The following is a 23,090-nucleotide window of genomic DNA, read 5'->3' as shown; positions in this document are numbered from 1 at the left end:
TGTGCCGCAAAGTTTTCTGCTTACTCGCATGAAATGTATTCCCTAGACGATTTTCCACAACATTTTACTTGCTCACTAGTCTAGCAAGTAAACATGCTAAAGCTTGTCCGCCCCTTTTCCTACCGTAAGGTAGAGGTGCAATTTGTAAAAATACCTTAATATCTTTCTGCAATGGATCCCTGTATACAACATCTCCTTCACCTTCAGCATTTTTAATTGTATGTGGCCTCTGTAGTTACTGGTGTTTGGGTGACCTTTGTGCCCACTGGGTCAGAACAGTTGTTTTTTGGCAAACAGCTACCTCTGTACAGTTTTACTTTTATGGGCTGTTTGGTGTGGCTTAAGTCAGATTCACAAAGAGCAAGATATCATAGCATAATAAACAAGTTTTCTATTTGTTCCCATCCTGATAAAAACACAAGGATCAAGCAAGACTTTAGAGTGAGTAATAAAAAAACAATTTTGTTTTAACCACCAATGTTACAAAAAGGTAAAATAAAATGATTATGTTTTAATAGCATATATTCTGCAGTTTAACAATCTAAACTCAGAAATATTGTTCCTGTGTGTAACATATAAAATACTGAGGTGCTGAAAAAATATAAACGTATCTTTATCAAAGATGGACAAAATGATAATTAAAATAGGAAATTTAAATAAGGGGATAACGGCAATTTAACCATATTCAAGTTAGCTACAGTAAATTTTAAACATGAAAGAAAACCACCTGTAAGTACTATCTTAAACATTTCTATAATGCCCTGAAAAAATTTGACTGCGACTGATGAGACTTACCTATGCAAATCATAAAATCATGTCTTTCTTTGAATCCAAACACATCCTAATTTAGTGTGTACAGGCATCTGTAGTTGCTGTAGCGGAAAGGGCACTGCGTCCACAATTGTTGTGAATAGACATACATTTTGATGGGTATTGCGGAAATTGAGAAGGGCACCCATGGCAAATGCTGCATGGCTGGTGTTACGTTCGAGCCCTGGATCTGATATCTTGGCTTGGATTGACCAGCACAAACCTCTTGGAAATAAGGTATACAATTAAAAAAATATACATATAGAGAGAAAATATTCTTACCAGTTTAGAACCTATTGATCGTCGTACTGCTCTATTATGACCCACCCTCGGACTGCCAGTGTTACCAGATGGTAGTGCTTTAGTAATGGGGGAGGGAGGACTTGAAGGAGCACTTAAAGAGGAGACTGCTTTATCAGTCACCTTCTGCTTCGATCTGAAATTGTTCTTATTTTCACTACAAACTAAAAGCCTGTTGTCTTTCAAATCCCCTTCACCACATTCAAACCTCTCTCCATTCTTGATCCGTTTGAGGTAATCCTTGAGCATCAACTGTGTGGTTGTTTCACTCAACCAGTTTAGAAAGAGTTCATCAACTTTCATTTTCAGGACAGGTTGAAGAACAGGTGCCGCAGGCATCTTTAACTTCATTTACTGTAACTGAAGATCTCAAAAGAAAGGAACATACAATATTCCGCTGGCAATCTGAAAACGACTTCAGCCTTTTTAATACATTCTGCCCTGTTGAACAGATAAAACAATAAAGATACAATTAGAAAAAGCTTCAATTTTACCACAATACACATAGTAAATCTGAAAAAAGAATTCTCAGTTTTCAGATAATCTATTTTTTTCTGTATATATTGGGCAAGTTATATATTTAAAAAAAAAATACAAAAACAAAACAGTGTTACAATGTTAGAAAAAATGCATCCATATATGCATTTGTGTGGAATTTAACAGTACTACCATTATGAAAAAATATGCACAATAATGCTAAAATTTACTTTTTCATTGTTTAATGTGTGGGATTGGGAGGAGGGTTTATTCATTTCAGCCTGATTAATTAGCAGAGTTTGTGTGCTTCCACTTTGATATATGTACAATTCTTTCTACTCCCTAGTATCATTTTTCTTCAAATTATTATTAGTCAAACCATAGTAAAGGTTGAAGGATTAATAAATATGGTATTTGACTGATTAACGACTTTTTGTCAACAGGTAGGACCAGGACCTCTATGTGATTTCTGGATAGGTAAGCACTGCAAGACAAAATGCATGCGTAATGTACGTACGTGTCCGTTGTAATGCAGGAGACGGTTTAAACAGATACTTGTGTCACTGTTAAATTGTGCAACTACTAAAATGTACCGCTATGCTTACTGCTTATTTATATTAACAAAAAACATTTAATTTAAACCCATATTGATGCATTTTGCAAAACGAACACAAATACACAAAACAGTTCACTGCAGCTGTGTCAAGTCACTATTATTATTGATTGTTTTTTTTTTTTTTTTTTTTTTTTTTTTTCTTAGGACACTGTCCTGTTAAAAAAATTAAAACGTTCACACCAATGGTTAATTAGGCTCAGCCCCAACACGCACACATTTTAAAGGGATTAGACAGCATTTAAAATATAGAAAGCACCCGACAACCTACTGCGCAAGGCCTAGTTAGACTACAGAGACAGTGTCAGTACACAATCAGTGTAAACAAACACCAGTGTGGTCATGCTGTCAATTTCCAGCCCAGTTAAAAGAGGGTTCTGAAATAGTAACTATTACTTCTAACTCTAGATAAAGATAACTGAACGTATTTCCCTTTTGCCTACCTGTGTTTTGTTCAAATAAGATTCTTCAATCATTCAAACCAACGCGGTTCACTTTGAATTGAACTCTCGTTTTGTATTTGGTTACTGGGGAGCCCACATATCGCGAGGAAATCATTTGTGGTGGTTACCATAGTGAGGTTAGACACGGAGGTTTAAGACTAATTCAAAGTGAGATATGACCTCCGAATCTACGTTTTCGTACGTCGACATTGACAAATTTGAACTCGATAACTTCTGACTTATAGACTTGATAAACATAAATAAAGTGAACGTGCATCTGATCTGTACTAGATAACTTACTGAAACCGAATTCCTAGTGAGTATAGCAACCCCTGTTCTGTATTGCAGAAAGAGTATATGTGCGGATAATTTACAAAAACAGATTAATATCATACCTAATTACAGTAATTTTTTATTAACAGATTTATATTAAATTCTGTCCACTCTAAAACGCATAGTTTATAGACAGTACAGCACACATGCCAACAGTCCCTATATGGTCGGGACAGTCCCGATTTAAAATGTCCCGCGTCACGAGGCATAGGAAGAAAGTCTCGATATTTACCCATAGCAAAAAAATAAATAAATAATAATCATTAATTCTGCACAGTGAGACAGTTAGCGAAAACCACACGCTGTGCTCTTCGTGCGGCTGACACATCTGCTAATGAGAGTAACAAAGGTAAGAACGCTTCACTATGTCTATTTTTACTGTCAGGATGGTTGTGTCGTGTTGTGTTGAGTTGGGAGGATAAGTCTATTATAGACTCCTCCCATGTGCATGATGCGTATGAATACGGTGTTTGCTGACTAGTCTAACAAGAAAACTGGGTTCTCCTCATGATGCCAGTATATTACTGTTAAATGTATTGTGAAATAACATGAGAAGTGCAGCTGAAGGACAATCGCCCTCTTGTGGTTTAAGTATAAACACGCAGTTCATTTACCAGTTTATTTGTATATTTATTTAGGACAAGTGAGCTAACAGAAGTTGGATGACACTGACCATCACCGACCAGCAATACTCAGGAAAGTCATTTTCTTTGATTACCCTGCAGAGCATCAGTTAAGCTTTCTGTGAGGAATTATAAAGTGTAATAAACAGTATTACAAGAAAGGCTAATTGGTGTGTTGTTGAACACTAGAGTGAAATGATCATCTACTGGGGTCATTGAGAAAATACCAAAGATATATGGGAGCAAGCAAATCCTCTTACATTATCCATAAGGTAAAACGTATGCGACAAGTACAAAAACATGAAAGTTGTAACCTTACTCACCCATTTAAGTCACAGTATGTCATGCAGGCACATTGCCTTTATGGAGTCCCAAATAATTAACTAATATGAGTACATATGATGCAGCAGTTTTTAAGTGTTCTCCAAATACATCATTCAAACCATATATTCAATTTAAGCAAAAATTCCAAGAGATTTTTATTCAATTGACTGTGGTTAAAATAGGATCCTTTTATGTACCAATGACCTCTTTTTAGGGTACTTTTGTATTTAAACGTATGTAAAACACCCTGTTTTGTCTGTCCCTGTTTAGATGAATGTATGAGACCCCATGGAAACTACACATGATCAGCTTGATCTGTAAGATAATGTGCCAAGGAACTGAAGATATGTAGGTGGTTTGCAACATTACTCACATCCTGCTGATATGTACATATTCTGTACTGTATACACTGATTGACAAGGAATGGGAACCAATCTTATCATTTTATACAGGTATTTGAATTTTCTAAATATAGCATTAAAGTGTGGCAGTATTTAGATCGGCCGCTCTGTAATCATTAAAATAGACCCAATAGCTGCACCAAAAATATAGTTTTTGGAAAACTTGGCTGGCACTCCTCTAAAGAACACATGTGTATAATCACCCATCTATCGTGAACACTATGAAGAACACTTATGTTTCCTTTGTTAAATCACCTAGATTTAAGAAACCTTTCTATTTAAAAAAAAAAAACACTTCTTAAATAGGTGGTTGTAAGCATGTTAGATGCCTTAGCTTTGCTAAAAATCCCCCAACAATTACACTTCCTCTGAGAACTAAGACTACTTCCATTTAAAAATATATATATTTTTTTTGTTTTGGTGATAAACTAAAAAATAAACACAGTTTTGTGCTGAGCATCTTATTTTTTCAGTGGGGGTGGGTTTATATATATATATATTATATGTGTGTAGGTGTGTATCTATACATATATATATATATATATATATATATATATATATATATATATATATATATATAATGTGTGTATCTATATATATATATAGTTTTATGCTACTTTCAACCACAGAGACAATAACCTCTCAAAAGCTTTCAACAATAAAGACATATAGCATAGCTTCAAACTTTTGTGGTTGTTTTGAGTTTTGGTCGACACAATCAACAAGGTGGGAAGTAAAATGACAGACTTTACAGAGACCATGAGACTACAGCACTATTTTAAATCTCAATTGAGTTTCTATTTGTTTTTAATATCTGGGTACAGATCTAAAATATCACAGTTATCTTAACTAATGTATTTGTCTTCTTGTTTAGAATGACATTATATATAATTTTACATATACACCCTGGTGACTTTTTAAAGCTAAGTTAAAATGGCTCTCAAACATCTTTAAGACAGGTTAACGGTTCCACTCTGGTCACTAAAAAGCTGCATTGAGGCCACAGGGGTGCTTTAAACTTCAGAGTTTTCAAAGTCACCAGGATGTGATGACTGAAACAGAAAGTGATATACAAAGACAGTCTTAACAAGAATAATAATACATTAGTTAAGGTAAATGTTTCATTTCAAACCTGTACCAAGTTGCTATTTTAAACCCAAGTTTTAAAATGAGATAACTAATATGATTGTTTAATTCCCCCATCAGGTTGCTCATTAAAACATATTAGAAAAAAAAGCTGCTTCTCGTTGGTTTATAGTTTTATCAGACAAGTAAACACATGTAGAAGTTAAAAATAATATATGCAGATTCCATGGGCCCTATTTCAAAGCCAGTGCAAATGCACATTTTCATTTGCAATATAACAGTTTGAAAGGTAAAAAGCTAGGAAGCTATGAATTATGCACCCTGTTGATATAGCTATTTCAGTCATAGGGGTAACATACTTTGTATGAGATATAATAATCAACGCCTTTTCTAACCATGGTGTATATTGTGTAGCAGGTATTAGGATCCCACCTGACTGCACCATGCAGCATGAGGAGTTTATAATGATAGTTGCACTATGAGCGAATCTTCATTGAATTAAGTAAAAACAAAAGTCTGACAATCTACAAAAAAATGATCAGGGACTTGCAAGAAAGATATTTTGCTAATGAGAGGTTTAAAATTTTTTTTGATCCATTGATACAATTGATTCAAATAACAGTGCCAATTGTTGAATGAAAAATTGGTATTGGTAATAATAATAATAATTGATAAGCAGAACAACTGCCCGGAATACTGACATGGTGAAAAATAGCATTAAGTATAAATACACACTGCAAAAAATAAAACAAATGTTACTTTAAAAGAAACATTTAAAATAAATATAGGGTTAGATCTTTAAGTAATATAGCAGTACCTACAGTATGTGTAATCATTGTTTCCAGGCTTTATGTTTCACTTAGGCCTACTGTATGTGTACTGTTTTTCAAAAAGAAAAAGCTGGGATTATTACCCCTCTCTAGTGAATTTGAGAGAAATTAAACGTTGACCTGATGTGTTTGACTCTGTATTTTGGTTACAGTATAATTTTGCAATATACAGTAGGCACCCTTCACAGAAAATAATTATTCAAAGTCTGTCTGTAGATTATGTCTGATACAACGTGAAACATTGCTATACAGCTTACCTTACACATTGGAAAAACTTAATATATTTGGTACACAGAAAGCATTTTCAAAACCCCATAGATTATGTGAAGACAGACACATGAAGGACCAGGATAGATGCTGCTTTATAACTGAAGTTAGTATATGTATTTTCTAATCTAATACAGATTAAAAAGATTGTATGCTTGTATGCCTGCAGTTTGTCCTGCATTTTACTTTTAGGGATACCAATATATTTCTAAGCAAGCGGTACAAGAGGGATACAACAGGCAATAAATCAACGCCCTAACCCTGGTCTTTCACATTTATTTGTTTATTGAAGTGCATAAATATTGGTTTTATTTAAAAAAAAAACACAAAAAGAATTGCTTTTAAAGAGAAATGGTGAACAGGCTTTGATTACCGACAAAGAGGGCTTACAGCATTGATCTCTGGCTTTATTAGAATTTAATTTCTAACCTCTCACCTCTTATTAGCACAGCGACATTCTTAAAAGGCCCCTATAATTTTGCTGAGATGGTTTAGTTATACAGATATTTTCACTTTGACTGCTACTGGAAGTGGATTTGTGTAGTAGCAGAATACAAATTGACTTCTGAGAATGTTGTTTAAATGATGTAAAATAAAAAGGGTTTTACATTACTTGGTCAATCTTATAACATTCATATGGTATATTGGTTATAACAAATTAATATGTAAATGGAAACCTATTGATTTTGATATCCATGTGTGACAGGGGGAGCCCTGTCTCTGGTTCCTACGCAAATGTGTGCAGCTGGGACTCGGAACAGGAGCCACGTTACTGGGCAACCATTTGAGCAGTTAGGCTTTCCCTGCATTGAGCTGATTGGCTGGGGGCTTGCCCGGGGAGGCTGCACGGAGCTCAAAAAGCTACGCCACAGCTCAAGGCTACTACACGGCCATTGCTACACAGACGGCGGGTGAGCGAAAGCTTGCACTTGTTGGCATCGATGAGGAGAGTGTTCGCTCTGCAGGATTAACTACTATGGAACCCTTTAACCATCAGGCCGTCAGAAAGAGGCCAGCGTCGCCAGAAGGATGCCGGGAGTTCGGGAGCAACAACAGTAGGTTAGTTTAGGGGAGGTTGATCCCAAAAAGTGTATAGAGAGGGTTTTCGTAGTGTAGTAGGTTACTGGAGCAGGACGTCTCTCTTAGTGAGACTAGCACTCACCTTGTGTAGCAAACCTTTATTTTTAGTTTTGTTTTGTTTGTTTTCTTTATCAAATCTGACAATAGCGCTACCATTTCTCTTACCCTAGTGGCAGCACCTGTATTATTAAATCTGCGTACCTCAGTATTATTCAGTGTCGACCCACACACGTAACACTTCCCCCTGGTTAACCATGGTGCAGTGAAACCTTGATTAACCAAACTTAATGGTTAATAAATAACTTCACTAGTTTTTCGGAGCTTCCAAAGTGTAAAACTGCGTCAAAATAAAGTATGCATACTTTTGCCTCAAACATAAGTTTATTTTTTGTTTGAAGTCACTTATTTGTATTCAGACAACATGGCAGTGTCTTTGCCCTGCAACTGTATGAAATGACATCACAGTTCATGAGTATGCATGGTTGAAACTATCAAATGTACAGTATCATCAAGGGTACATCTTGAGAATTTTTTTTAAGCTAATACTGGTAATTGTATACTTGTATTATTAAAATTAAAATTAAAGTACAGTATTATTGAAGTTGAAATTAAAAACAATGATAGCTCACATATCAACATTTTACTTAAGTGTTGCCAGCTGTCCTGTAGGTAGTGCCTGAGGGCAACACCCACCCACAAATATACATGTAATGGCTTGTTATTAGAGGATAGTAAGCAGACCATCATGTTTTTGGATAATAAAATACAGCCACCACTGCACACAATGAGGTGACACAACTCTTGAATTCACTAGATGTAAGCCATATTAAATATTCTATCTAGAATCTGTGATGAAATAGTATGTAATTAGAGTAAATAACAGTGCAAAATGCAAAAGTTGGAGAGCATTATTTCCGGAATAGTTGATTCTACAATATATGTTACAAGTAATGCTGTTGCCAGATCTACTAAGCATTTGCAAATTTTTACAGACCTATATATAGCTATTGTAATTAAGCAGGGCCTCTTAAATTAACCTTGGGGCCTACCCTGTACGGCATTAAGTTTTGTAACATTTTTTAATTGAGTATTAAAAGTACACTCTGTTTTTTATTGAACCATTTGGGTCCTTCTTGCTTTCTCCCAAACCCTTTATTTATATAACTTTTCTTATTTATAGAACAATACAGGGTTTTTATTAAACTCTCAGATATGAACTCATAATCATATTGGTTAATACAGTGTCACAAAAAAAGTATGCTATTAACCACAGAACTGGCCAATAGTCTGGCAGTCAATAGTGAAATGGCTATGATATCATACGTCTAATAGACCTGATACTGGCAAAAAAGTATTGCCCTTTGGGTTGAATAGGTGACATAGGTGACAGTGAGCACTATGCCTGTTCTATTTGGAACCTGGTATATAAGATTATAGGCTTCTCTGTGGTTGAGCCCAAACACAATAGGAGTTCCAAAGAAAGCTCAATGCTTCTTTATAGAAAACTCTCTTTTGAAAGAGTGTAGAGCAGTGAATCGAAGCTCTCGTGGCTCTTTCCTGACTGTACCAAGTGTACTGGACTGCACAAGTATGAGCAATAACACAATGCATATAGACTTAATAAAGTAGAATTGATAACATGGATCTTGACATTAGAGTCTGGGTGGCACAAACGAAAAATTGCCTTTTCCTCTGGAAAGTTAATCATATTTTATTGAAAGTCCTGTTTACTGAATACTGCCATTGCATCTTGCTGTGTCATTCTTTTGCTTTTTACATATTTTGAAATGATTTGCTGCATAAAAAACACACAGACATGTTGCAGGGGTGGATTTTATAGTTAATTGCTTGTGTGTGTGTGTTCTTTTTCTTTAATTCTTTTTTTTTGATCACGATATAACTTTCTAGTTCACAGAGCACTGTTCTTTGGGATTGATTTGTTTAATTCTATTTTTGTATTTGATATTTTATTTGCACTAAGGATTTTTATTCATTGATTTTACTGGACACTTCCCCACCCTAAAACGACTACTGCTTGGAAGCACATTCCACACAAGGATTGTTAATTATTTTCAATTAAGTTTAAAGGTTTTTAAGAGACAGATAAACGCTCAGAAGTCAGAGACGAGAAAACAACAAAGAGATGAGACGAGGGAAGAAATAAAACGAAACAGAAACAAAACTAAACAACAAACAATAAACAAACAATTGCGAGGCGAGCAGGGCAGTGGAAAGGAGCTGCTGTCTGCTGCTAGAGAAAGAGCCGTGCGGAGCCGAGACTGATCGATACGTCCAGTTGGGAGAGTCGTGCAGTAGCAGCGACAGTCGGCGCAGAGATATCCAGGACCAGTGGCACTGAGGGGGGACAGCGGAATATGCTGTTCCAGGCGGGTTGTGCATCTAGGGAGGAAGAGGTGGAGTTACCTCCCCCCTCGCTCAAGCTTTCTACTGTTTGAGATATAATTATTTGTTACTGTCCTGCCTGATTATCAGCGCTGTGTGGTCTATGCAAGGCTGGACTACTTTGGAGAGACATTGAAGATCACGTGGAGATTGCGGTGTCCCAGGACTACTATTATTAAGCTAGCTGTCATTTATGTTTTAGCACGTTGTTGACTTGTCTTTCTTGCTAATATTCTTTTTAACTACTGTTTGCTAGTGTTACTATTTGATATTTACTGTTGATCTCTATGCGTGGTCATTTTTATATTGTATATGTTAACTTGGTAGTTTTTTAATGATTATTGTTTGTTTTTATAATTTATTGTAATAGATTTATTTTTATATACTATTGTGTCTGGCTTCCTTTGCTTGCATTGATAAGGTGTCACTACCCTGGTGTTGAACATAGATATTGGTTTGGCGTTATACCTGTAACAAACAAAAGGATACATTTGAGTGAGTAGGTTATATGTGTGTGTGTGTGTGTGTGTGTGATTATATATATATATATATATATATATATATATATAATCTCAGTGGCTCTCAAAAGTATTCGCCCCCTTGGACTTTTCCACATTTTATTGTGTTACAACATGGAATCATAATGTATTTAATTAGGAGTTTTTGCCACTGATCAACACAAAAAAAAGTCTAATGTCAAAGTGAAAAATAAAATCTACAAATTGTTCTAAATTACAAATATAAAACAGAAAATAATTGATTGCATAAGTATTTACCCCCTTTGCTATGACACACCTAAATAAGCTCTGGTGCAACCAATTGTCTTTAGAAGTCACATAATTAGTTGAATGGAGTCCACCTGTGTGCAATTTAAGGTGTCTCACATGATTTCACTTTAAATACACCTGTCTCTGGGAGGTCCCACAGTTGGTTAGTACATTTCCTAACAAAAACTACATCATGAAGACGAAGGAACATTCAAACCAAATCCAGAATAAGGTTCTTCAAAAGCACCAATCAGGGGTAGGATATAAGAACATTTCCAAGGCAGTGATATCCCCCGGAGCACAGTAAAGTCCATTATTAAGAAATGGAGAGAATATGGCACAACTGTGAATCTGTCTAGAACAGGCTGTCTTCAAAAATGGGTGAGTATCCGGGCGAGAAGGGCACTAATCAGGGAGGCCACCAAGAGGCCTATGGCAACTCTAAAGGAGTTACAGTCTTCCACGGCTGAGCTGGGAGATACTGTGCATACGGCAACAATAGCCCAGGTGCTTCACAAAACTGGCCTTTATGGGAGAGTGGCAAAAAGAAAGCCATTGTTGAAAAAAACTCACATCAAATCTCGGGTAGAGTTTGCCAGAAGGCATGTGGGAGACTCTGAGACCAAGTGGAAGAAAATTCTATGGTCTGATGAGACCAAAATAGAGCTTTTTGGCCTCAACGCTAAGCGCTATGTTTGGCACAAGCCTAACACCGCACTTCATCCTGAGAACACCATCCCTACCGTGAAGCATGGTGGTGGCAGCATCATGCTATGGGGATGCTTCTCTGCATCAGGGCCTGGAAAGCTTGTGAAGATAGAGGGCAAAATGGATGCAGCAAAGTACAGAGAAATCCTGGAGGAAAACCTGCTGAAGTCTGCAAGAGACCTGGGACTTGAGAGAAGATTCATCTTCCAGCAGGACAATGACCTCAAACATACAGCCAAAGCCACACTGGAGTGGCTTAAAAACCAAAAGGTCAATGTCCTGGAGTGGCCCAGTCAAAGCCCGGACCTCAATCCAATTGAGAATATGTGGAAAGAGTTGAAAATTGCTGTTCACCAAAGGTCCCCATCCAACTTGACGGAGCTTGAGCAATTTTGCAAAGAAGAATGGGCAAAAATTGCAGTGTCCAAATGTGCAAAGCTGGTAGAGATTTATCCAAATAGACTCATGGCTGTAATTGCTGCCAAAGGTGCCTCTACCAAATATTGACTCAAGGGGGTAAAAACTTCTGCAATCAATTATTTTCTGATTTATATTTGTAATTAATTTAGAACAGTTTGTAGATTTTATTTTTCACTTTGACATTATGGACTTTTTTGTGTTGATTAGTGGCAAAAACTTCTAATTAAATCCATTTTGATTCCATGTTGTAACACAATAAATTATGGAAAAGTCCAAGGGGGGTGAATACTTTTGAGAGCCACTGTGTGTGTGTGTGTGTGTGTGTGTATATATATATATATATATATATATATATATATATATATATATATATATATATATATATATATATATATGTTATGCATGAAACAAATCCAGTTTTATCATTTACAAGAGAGAAATCAAATAATAATAATATTAATTTTCAATCAAATACTTTCCTTTTGGAGGGAATGGGTTGTTGAAATGCACTATGTGCGCTAGATGGCACAGGGAATGTTAGAAACATGTTGCAGAAACGGAGATAGCAAACATTTTGGAAGTGAGACTTTAACACTTTTCATGTACACATAGGCGATCGGTTTAGCAAGTTGCGTGCAAAGCAATGTGTATGAAACTTTGCAAAAATATGCAAGCTGCGAAAAGTGACAAAGTATGACACGACGTTTTCACTTTCATCTATAGCAAACCTACTTTATGTCTCAGGAAGTTCAGCAGAAGCAAACTATTGACACAGACGATCACATACATTCAGAGCGCTTAATTTCTGTGAACGCAGAACACTTCCCCTCAAAAAAAAACATTTCAATTTGTTCAAAACATGTTTGCATCGATATACTATGGAAAAATAAGCAAAGACGAAACGGAGAGATTATTGGAAAAATATGGAAGAGAAGGGAGCTTTTTAGCTAGAGACAGCGAAACGGTACCAGGATCTTTTTGTCTCTGTGTTCGGTAAGTGAGGTTTCAAATAAACAAATCCTAATCCCAGTGGGAAAGCAGAAGTTATTTTCCTATTTGCTCGTATAAAAATGTAGTCAAATATGTTTTGTTGTGAATGGACTGTGTATATTGTATGCTATATTATTGCACAAATATAACACGATAAAAATAAAACAGTTTAAATCAATGCAAAAAAAACAAACTGTTAAACATAGTGCACCTTGCATTCATTAATGCAAGACAATCATTGTTCTTGCTATGATAAAGGACAGTGGAACAGCTTTTCATTAAGAAATCCAAATGTATTTAGAAACTGGAGCTCCTACATTATAAAGAACACGCAAAGTTTCTTTCTTTTTTTGTTTCTTTTCCTACATATTTTCTGTGTTTTAGAAATAACCAGCACTGGTATACACTGGTCAGTTGGTAGTTGGGGCTCTAATGCTGTTTTTGAAGTGGTTTTGCTAGAACGATCAATTAAATGTAACCTACATCTAATGTGTGTATGTGTGTGTGTGTGTGTGTGTGTGTGTGTGTGTGTCTGTCTGTGTAAATGACGTTTTTAAGGTTTATTTTACTTCCAATGGTTTTCAGATTAGCTTCACATTCAGATTAGCGTTCGGGGTTGCAATGTGTGTGTGTGTGTGTCTATATATATATATATATATATATATATATATATATATATATATATATATATATATAATGCGTTTAATAATACTTATAACTCATAAAGTTACAGTTCAGACATCTGAGTTTCAGTATATCGGGTTTTGACACGGATTACTTTACAGCTTCATTGTTTACTCACTATACTGGTCTTCGGATTTGATGACACGAACCAAAAGCATTTCAATATATCATCCATCACGCTGACCTTGTGGGAAAAAGCGGAATATTCTGATGAAACCTTTTCTATGAATAAATGATTTTATTCAGCTCTATAATGTACAGTGTCCCTGGGGAATGGAAATTGAAGTAAAGGTCGCTAAAGGCAAGTGAGGAAATTTAATTTGATCAACATCTCAAATCCTATCCCCCCTCCCCATTAGAACTTCAAGTCCAGGTATAGGGAATCGGAACGTCAAAGACAATTCGATTGGCGATGAAAATGGAAAAAGTTGCACTTTCACAACTCTCCTTTTATTTAACTAAGTTCTCTGGAAACAGTTACTTTCACAGTAACAACGCATGCAGTATCTGAACTGTATAGGAAAGGAACATTAAACATTGACGTAGTGCAGCGTTTTCAATGGTTTAGTTTCCACCTATTAAAGTAAAACATAACCTTAAACGTCTTTGCTCAGATTAGGTTAATGAAAGTAGAATGTTATTAAATAAAGCTGCTTGTTAATGTGTATTATATATATATATATATATATATATATATATATATATATATATATATATATATATATATATATATATAATATTTGTTTGGACAGGATTTTTTTTTTCTTAAACAAATAATGTTCACAGAGCTATGTGCCTGTTTTATTTAATTGTTTATAGTTATTTGGTCATAACTAAAAAAATATTATTATTATTATTATTATTATTATTATTAAGATTGCTATTTTTAACGGAGCCTTTTATAATAATAATGATAATAATAATACAAGTTTCATATCCAGCCAACAAGGTTTTGCTAAAATCAGAAGCCTTTCTTAATTATAATTCATATTATGGTCAAATGAAATGAAGTATGTATAAAATAGATGGGACATGCAGTGGGGTGTGTGTGTGTGTGTGTGTGTGTGTGTGTGTGTGTGTGTGTGTGTGTGTGTGGATAGTTCTCATATAAGAAAATAAAAAGACGTTACTCTTCAACTGTTTCATTCACAGAAGAGACACCTTTGTCCATACCTATCGGATTTCCCAGACTTCAGGAAAATGGGCAGTAAAGGTAAGGCACATATAGCAGCAAATTACGTTTATTAAGAACGTGAAACAAATGCATTAGGTAAGACGTGGAATGCAATATTATAGCAGTGGCCAATTCTTACAATTTGAATCAGACAGTGTTTGACATTAACTCGATGGATTCAAATATATTACAAAATAATAAATGTACGCACGTAACCAAATTGAACAGGAAACTTTATAAATCTGTATTTGGCACCTGCAACGAGGAAAACACATTTGCAGCCTTTAAAGCGGTCTTTTCATGATCATTTGATGACCCCGTGCACAAGATAGAAGTAATCTAATAATAGCCCAACAGTTGGATTTTAACCCTTTCATGTATTCATTTTTTTAAATCGATAGGGAAAGGTGTTTTAGACACATAATAAATATATTATGAATTAATTTATTTTCAAATTGTTCCCATTGCTTTATGTAGAGGGAAATGACATCCTCATATGAGGCTATGCATTTGCGTCTTTTGTTTTTTTTAAATCTGTTCCCACGAGGTCGCCATGCATGAAAGGGTTAAGAAAGAACACAGCCCGCTATCAAAAAATAAAGAAAAGTTAATAATTTAATTAGCTTTGCTGTATGTATTGGAATGTCATAAACAACTGCACAACTCAAGTTGTCACTTAAAGCCAAACCAATAGCAATTTATTTTATGTATAAAACCGTGGGACGATATTTTTCATGTTTTAGATATGATACGATAAACAAGGGCGGACGTGGGAAGGTATAGTTCTTGCAGTGTCTGTTTTCTCTTCTTAAACAAGGACCCATATATTATACAGAGGCTAAAGAGCTGATATGCCCCGGTTAAACAATTTGCATGGGTGCAAAATAAAGAAAACCGCCTGCGTTTTGTTTAGTAAAAGTAAAAAGTGGAAAACACGACTTATTTATGTGACCTAAGTTACAAAAGAAGCCTTGTGAATCATTTTACACTATAAAGTGAATAAAAAGTTACATTTACAGTAATATGTGGTCTGTTTTACCTTCATCTTAATGACACTGGGTTGGGTACTTACTAGTAAATAAAATTAGCTGAAAAAGGAACTGCAAAATTAAAGTACTAAAAAATAAACTTACTAATATTAAAGTCACAATGATACTTTTTTTGTCTGCGTCTTTCGTATTATATGTAAACCGTGATCTAGTTTACTTTAAAAGTTTCTTTTTTAGTACTGTTTAGGATTCTGACTGTTTAGTTACAGTTTATTGGGCTCACAAGTAATTAAAAAAAAACAAAAATGCATTGTAAAGTATAGGTAGAAACCTAACATGGTACACTTATACACACAGTGACCAACTCATGAGTTAAAGCTTTGTAAATAAGGGCTCATTGCCTAGTAATTAAAAACAAATGGTTATACAGTACTATTCTATGAAAAAAAGTATAAATGTTTTGAAAACGGTGCCCAATGCAACCTATACAATATTGTGTATTGTACAGTATATAGTTAAATATTGTTACACAGTGTGGTTTTTCTATGTCCTCAGCTTACCATGGTATACATGTTTTAAGTTGTTGTTGTAGTGTAAATTGCCAGTCTCTGCGGGCTCACCAATCCTTGAGATACACTTGCAACCCCAGAGTGCTGGCAAGAGATTGGGGTCCGGAAGACATGCCTGAGATTGATGAAGGCAGGTGGAGGGTGCGGTTTAGCGCAAAGAGATAAATAGGAGTGCATGCCTGAGCACGTGCGGAGTTGGAGAGGGAGTTGTGAGAGGAGAAGATGAAACCAAACAGTGAGTGACAGAGCGAGAGACATAGCCAGAGGTTGCCTGAGTGAGAGTGAGAGGTAGACTGGAATTTATTACAGGGTTTTTATTATTTTTGTTTTGCTTTGGCATGGTCCATGGCGGACAGTGGTCCTTTATTTTTTATGTGTCCTGTGCTAATAAACTGCTGAATTCAAACATGAAACTACTGCCTGTGTGGAGCTTGCTTTCCATTTACATGCAACGCTACATTGGTGTTAGAGTGGGATGCGAGAAGCCGGCCTCATCAAGCCGTCAGACAGCCCCTGGACATCACCAGTAGTCATGGTTCCAAAAAAAGATGGGAAGTGGTGCTTCTGTGGTGACAGAATGTGGCTAAATGAAGTGATGAGGAAGGACTCCTATCCCTTCCCCTGCATTGATGAGTCCCTGGACGGTGGCCGGATCAAAGTGGTTCTCCTTTTTAGAACTAAAAAGTGGTTACTGGAAAGTGGCCCTCGCCCCGGCTGCACGACCCAAGACCGCCTGGTCGGAGTACCCCCCGCAGAATTCCTTGTTTATATGGACAACTCCCTGGTCCATGGGATGACCTTCCAGGTAGCCCTGGACGCTCTGATGTAGGAGTTACAGCGTGTGACCGAGGCAGGGCTCCATTACACTGTGAGAACTGTCTCTTCCTGTGATGGGAAGTCACATTTCTGGGCCACCGGATCGAAGGGGCATCAGCACCGAGCCCAGCAAGTTGACCGCTGTCGGAGAGTGGCCCACACCGGTTAACCAGTGCCAATTGCGAGGATTCCTGGGCCTCGCCTCCTACTACTACCGGTTAATTCAGAGCTTTACCACCATCGCTGCTCCCTTGCACCAGCTCTTGAAGAGGTGAGAGCCGTTTGTCTGAACGGAGGAACGACGGCTGGCCTTTGACACCCTGTGGGCGGTCCTAATGCAGTTGCTAGTTTTCACCCTCATTCCCCAGCCTGCCATTCCTGCAAGGGGATTTGAGCTGTGTTGTCGCAAATTGGTTCAGCTCAGGAGATGCCGGCGACAGGAGCTGTAGCAGTGGGAGCTGCTGGCGGTGTTTGCGGTGGTTTGCCACTTCCGTCACTACCTCTGTGGGCTACCAGAGCTGGATCGAGCAGCCGTAGGCATTCAATTTCTCAATCCAACAAAGAGTGGGTGAGTGTCCCGCCGAACCTGTGCCAAGGACGGTTGCACACACTGCAACAAGAGGGAGACTCGGGAGATGGAGCTCACACTGGCTAGGGTCGAAGAGGACCCAGAGAGGGGGCAGGACTCAGAGGTGAGCAGAACCGGGGTCGTCCAGTTCCGGGAGCTGGTGCCAGTGGGAGGGTCAGAGTGGTGCTAGTGTCAAGAAGAGGACCCAGACCTTCAACCTGTCCTGCAGTTGCCGGAGGACCAGCAGGGGTCATCTTGGAAGGAGGTGGCTCAACAATCGGCTGCAATACGAAGGCTGTGGGTGCAGTGGGCGGGCCAGATCGTGAAAGAGTGTGTGCTCCAGCAGCAATGGAAGGAGCCAGCAACAGGAGAGGTGAGGTGGCAGGTGATGCTCCCCCAAGCACTACGGCTGGAGGTGCTCAAAGCTCATCATGGAACCCCAAGTACCGGTCACACTGGAGTCACCAAAACCCAGAGATGGCGCCGACAGGGTTTCTACTGGGGACAGTGCCGGAGGGATGTTGAGGACTACTGCTGCCACTGTGATGTCTGTACTACTCGCAAGGAACCCACGTATTGGTATCATGCACCCCTGCCTTGCTTATGCTGGGGCGTGAGCTCAGCACACCCACGGAGATTGTGTTTGGCCGACCGCCGGACATGCCTGCCGAACCGCCGGGTCCTGAGTATGCGCTACGGCTGCAGGACCGGCTGGAGGTAGCCCACTGCTTCGCCTGGGACAAACTACAGGCCACTGGTTCCAGGCAGAAGCGGAACTATGACCTCAGGACTCGGGGGCGCCACTTTGCTACCGGGGAGTTAGTTTTGGTCTTCTGCCCCAAAAGGAAGTGGGGCCATAGCCCCAAACTAGATAACCACTGGCTTGGACCTGCCAGGACCTGGAACAGATTCGGAGAGGTAGTATACCGGGTACAGTTGCCACCCAGGTGGCTCAAGGTGTTTCTGCACTGAGACCGACTGGCCCCATACCGTAGACAGGGCCTGGCACCGACTGACCCAGCAGTGCCTGACAGCCCCTCTTTGCCTTTCCCTGCTCCTGACTCTCCCTTATCTGACGGTCCCCTGCCACTGTCCCCTGCCTCTGACAGCCCCCTGCCCACTGCTCCTGAAAGCCCTTTCCCTGGCGACTCCCCATCCTTAGTTCGTGCAAGCCCTTCCCCTGCAAGACAACAGCGGCTCGTGGCGGGGGGCGGGGGGGCGGGGGGGGGGGGGGGGTGGCTATGTAACGACCCACCAATTTGCAGGACTTTTTGACTGTCCTGTATGTTTGTCCTTTATGTTTCTGTACTACATGATATAACGTTTTGCTGTACCATGCCACAAGCTAGCAGGGAGGGGTGTTGTGTTTGTTGCCAGTTTGTCCGGGCGCACCAATACTGGACATGCATTTGCAACTCCAGAATGCTGGCGGGGGATTGGGGTCCAAATGGCATGCCCGAGATTGGTGAAGGCAGATGGAGGGCGCAGTTTAATGCAAAGAGATAACTAGGAATGCATGCCTGAGCACACGAGGAGTTGGAGAGGGAGTTGTGAGAGACAGAGCTGGATGTTGCCTGAGTGAGAGCGAGAGGTGCTAATCCCATATTTTTGTTTTGCTTTGACGTGGTCCACGGTGGACAGTGGTCCTTGTGGTCCTTCATTTTTTAATTCTCCTGTGCTAATAAACTGCTGAATTCGAGCATAAAACTACTGCCTGTGTGGAACCTGCTTTCCTTTTACACGCGACACTACAATATTATAGTGTTGTACTTCATTAGATTATATTTTCTATGCTTTCTTCTTAATATTATAACATTATTATTTTTTTTTTAACAAGATTTGTCCTACGAAAAATAAATGCAATTTGCATTCTTGGTGTATGAATGACCAATCATCTGTCTCTAATTAAAATGCTATTCTTAACATATTGCAGGCAGCCCCAGCAGTGACGCCTCAGCTCTTCGAGACCTTGGATAAACTCATTGACACATACAGAAGAGCAGCCCCAAGCACCATGGCTCCCTTGCTTTATCCCTTGGACAAAACAGCTCTAAACAACAGCAACCAAAACAAGGGTAGGATTGGTGTTGTTCCTTTTTACCAATGCATCTAAAAAACACTAACAGTGGGAACAATTACCTTCAACAAATGCACAGAGAAATATGGTTTAAAGAAGTCATGACCAAAGCAATTTTGTGACTGCTTATTAGCAGTAGCAACCTTGTCATAGGCCCCATTTCGTTGTTTCGTCATAATGAACGTAATTTGGTTCTTTGCTTGTTTTTGTATGTGTGTGTGTTTTTTAAGATATCTCAAGTACAACATTTATAGATTTTTTTTTTTTTTTTTTTAAAGATACATATTTACTGCTGGTACCTACTAATTTCCTGAATTGTAGGTCACATGGAGTGAAATTGAACCCTAGAGCACAGGAAGTAATTTAGTTTCAGGAAACAACAGCAATATTTACTGTGGTGCTTGTTTTTGTGTTAAGAACGCAGCTCCATTTTGTCCATGGGTAGGTTTACTGTGCTCTCCCACTCTTCAAGCTTCTTTCCATTCTATACACTTTTTCCAAGGTTAGATAGAGCACCCCTCTTGAAATATGTAATTCATTGAGCCACACATTAAAATGAAATATTGGAATTAAATAATACATATAGGGCTGATATTTTCATCAGTAAAGTAACAAAATGTTTATTTGCTTTGGACATTATTAATAGTAGGCTGAATTCCCATATTGTCTTTTCCTTCCCAATTTCTTCAATGTGGCTGATATAGGAGTTCTACAAACTATAATGTAGTGCGTTTAACATTAGCATTTTTATTAATTCAGTATGTACTGCCAATATTCTGTTTCCTTGATTTCTTTCTTTAAATAAAGTGCTCAATAATGAGGTATACATATTAGATCCCCAATAACATTACTGTGCGTTACTTCCATAATGCACATAACCTAGTGTGACATATCAATTAGTCAATTATTTTTGACAGATTTTTACGATTGAAATGTAATATAATAATGTACTTAATTTACAGTTTAATGGTCATTTCATAGTACTTATGTGGGTCTATTTTAATGATCTAACAGTAAAAGTTCACAGTAAAAAACAAATGTTTCTGATTAAGGCTGGGATGATCCAGCACATTCTAGTAGGGCTGGGACAATGCATCGATGCATCGAATCGTTGGGTAAAATAACCATCGATGGTTGAAAAAAAAGAAAACGCATCTATCAGTTCATTAATAGGACTGTTTTTTATTAGGACCGGCACAATTTAAATCTACACTCTTATTCCTTGCCTTTCCTTTGGTTCCTTTAAATAATGATAATAAAAAAACCCTCCCCGCCCACTATGCAGCACGTATATTTTCAGAGTAATAAGCGTGACAAAAAAGAAAAAAAACGTAGAGAAGAGACTATAGTTGGCTGCATTGCGGGATCAGATTTTGCTAATTAAATTGTCAATTTAATTTAATTTTAAATAATGCCGTCAGATGTTTGTTAGTTTTTTTTTTTTTTTTTTACAAAAGAACAAAATGGAAAGGTAAAATGCGCTGTTTGTGGAGTTTTAATGAGCTTCTGTGGCAATACCACCAAACTGTGGGATCATTTAGTAAGACAGCACCTGACAAAATACGACAGCGGGAACACAAGTAAAAAAACAAAAGGAAAGATAGTTGATCCAAAAAGCATCAGAGCAAAAGAAATAACAGGCCTGAGATTGGATGCTGTCACACAAGATATCAGACCTGTTAGTGTAGCAGAGGGAGCTGCGTTTAAAAATCTGATTGTGAATCTTGCTCCAGGCTATGAAATGCCCTGTCGAAAAGACTACTCTGGATCACGAAACTGCAAGAAAAGCTTTGACAGGATTTAAGTCAGGAGTGTAATTCAATGTCCATCACTACCAATATATTGACAATCATGGCACAAGAAGTGTTTTTTACAGTCGTCTGCCACTACATTAAGCAAAACTGGGAACTCGAGTCAAAAATATTAGCGACATGAAAATTACACGAGAGACACACAGCTGTGAATTTAGCAGAAGCGATCAATCAGATCAACACAGAGTTTGAAGTGGCTACAAAAGTAATAGCTTGTGTTCATGACAACGCGGCCAACGTGTGCAGGGCAATGTCTTTCTGCAAGCGAGCGTGCTGTGTTACTTTTAAGTATCATGGCAAGAGTGAGCTGTGCAGGGCACAATATAAATCTCTGCATTCAGAAAAGCTTGGAGGATGTACGACAAGTCCATACGTTAGTGGCAGCAGCAAGGAGACTGTTTGCACATTTTAAAAAGAGTGCAATGGCATCAAGCGCTTTAAATAGGAAACAAACAGAAATGCTGAACACAGAAAAAGAACCACTCAAGTTAATACTGGACGTACAAACAAGGTGGGACACGGTTTATTATATGTTTAAACGCCTCCTGGAATTAAAATGGCTAGTTATTGCTGTTTTGTCAAAAACAGATTTGACCAAAAAGTCTGACGCAGCTACTTTAGACCTCACGACTGAGCAGTGGAAGCTAATGGCTGAGATACTACCTCTACTACAGTGGCAACTGGCTATATTATTATTATTATTATTATTATTTATTTCTTAGCAGACGCCCTTATCCAGGGCGACTTACAATTGTTACAAGATATCACATTATTTTTACATACAATTACCCATTTATACAGTTGGGTTTTTACTGGAGCAATCTAGGTAAAGTACCTTGCTCAAGGGTACAACAGCAGTGTCCCCCACTGGGGATTGAACCCACAACCCTCCGGTCAAGAGTCCAGAGCCCTAACCACTACTCCACACTGCTGCCTATAGTACTTTTGCGTGCAGCGAAAAACATTACGGCTAGTTCTTTATACCCACTTGCAACAGGGATAAAACACAGACTGACTGAAGTTCCTGATGAAGAGGAGGCACCGTCTTCTTCAAATTCAACTGATTTGGTAATTCCAGTTACACAGAGTTTGAGAGATAAGCTAGTGCATAATTTGTATCAGCGATTTTGTTTACATCAGCTGAATGACCCAAGTAATGAAGTTATGCCACTGCTTTTTGTGTCATTTCTTGACCCCACGATTTTGCCATCTGGATTTCCTATCCGAACAGGCCAAAGCCCGTGTGTCTGAAGCACTGTCTTCCAAACTAGTGAGGCTGGTGGAGGACAACCTCGAAAATGACAGAAATCGTGCCTGTACAAGTGTGTGTAGCACAGAGGACTTACCTGTTAAAAAGAAAATGAAGACTGAACAAGCAATGGAATTGTTACTTCGTGGACAGCAACAAATACACACAACTTCCAAGGAAACCTTAATCCAACAAGAGATGATGATTTATGCATCTGAACTCCATTAAACATCAGCGAAGATCCCCTGATTTGGTGGAAAAATAACCAGACACGCTTT

General features: G+C 38.1%; 1 protein-coding gene across 5 annotated transcripts in view; it reads right to left on the bottom strand.

Annotated features, from left to right (window-relative positions):
- The window catches only part of LOC117407404 (serine/threonine-protein phosphatase 2A regulatory subunit B'' subunit beta-like), a 54,162-nt gene extending 51,372 nt beyond the window's left edge, over positions 1 to 2,790 (bottom strand). For 4 of the 5 annotated variants that reach the window (XR_009329356.1, XR_009329357.1, XM_034012391.3 and 1 more), the window contains exons 1-2: positions 2,644 to 2,790; positions 1,093 to 1,551 (exon numbers count right to left, since the gene is read on the bottom strand). Coding sequence is in view for 3 of the 5 variants with exons in the window: in XM_034012391.3 (XP_033868282.2) it covers positions 1,093 to 1,461 (369 nt within the window). In the remaining 2 variants the exon portion in view is untranslated. The remainder of the gene's footprint in view (positions 1 to 1,092; positions 1,552 to 2,643) is intronic. The other variant, XM_059028821.1, reaches the window with a different exon arrangement.
- Positions 2,791 to 23,090: the final 20,300 nt, after the last annotated feature.

Source organism: Acipenser ruthenus, chromosome 8 (assembly GCF_902713425.1).
Source record: "Acipenser ruthenus chromosome 8, fAciRut3.2 maternal haplotype, whole genome shotgun sequence".
Classification (NCBI taxonomy): domain Eukaryota; kingdom Metazoa; phylum Chordata; class Actinopteri; order Acipenseriformes; family Acipenseridae; genus Acipenser; species Acipenser ruthenus.
Note: the sequence above shows the minus strand (reverse complement) of the source record. Positions and strands in the feature narration are given on the sequence as shown.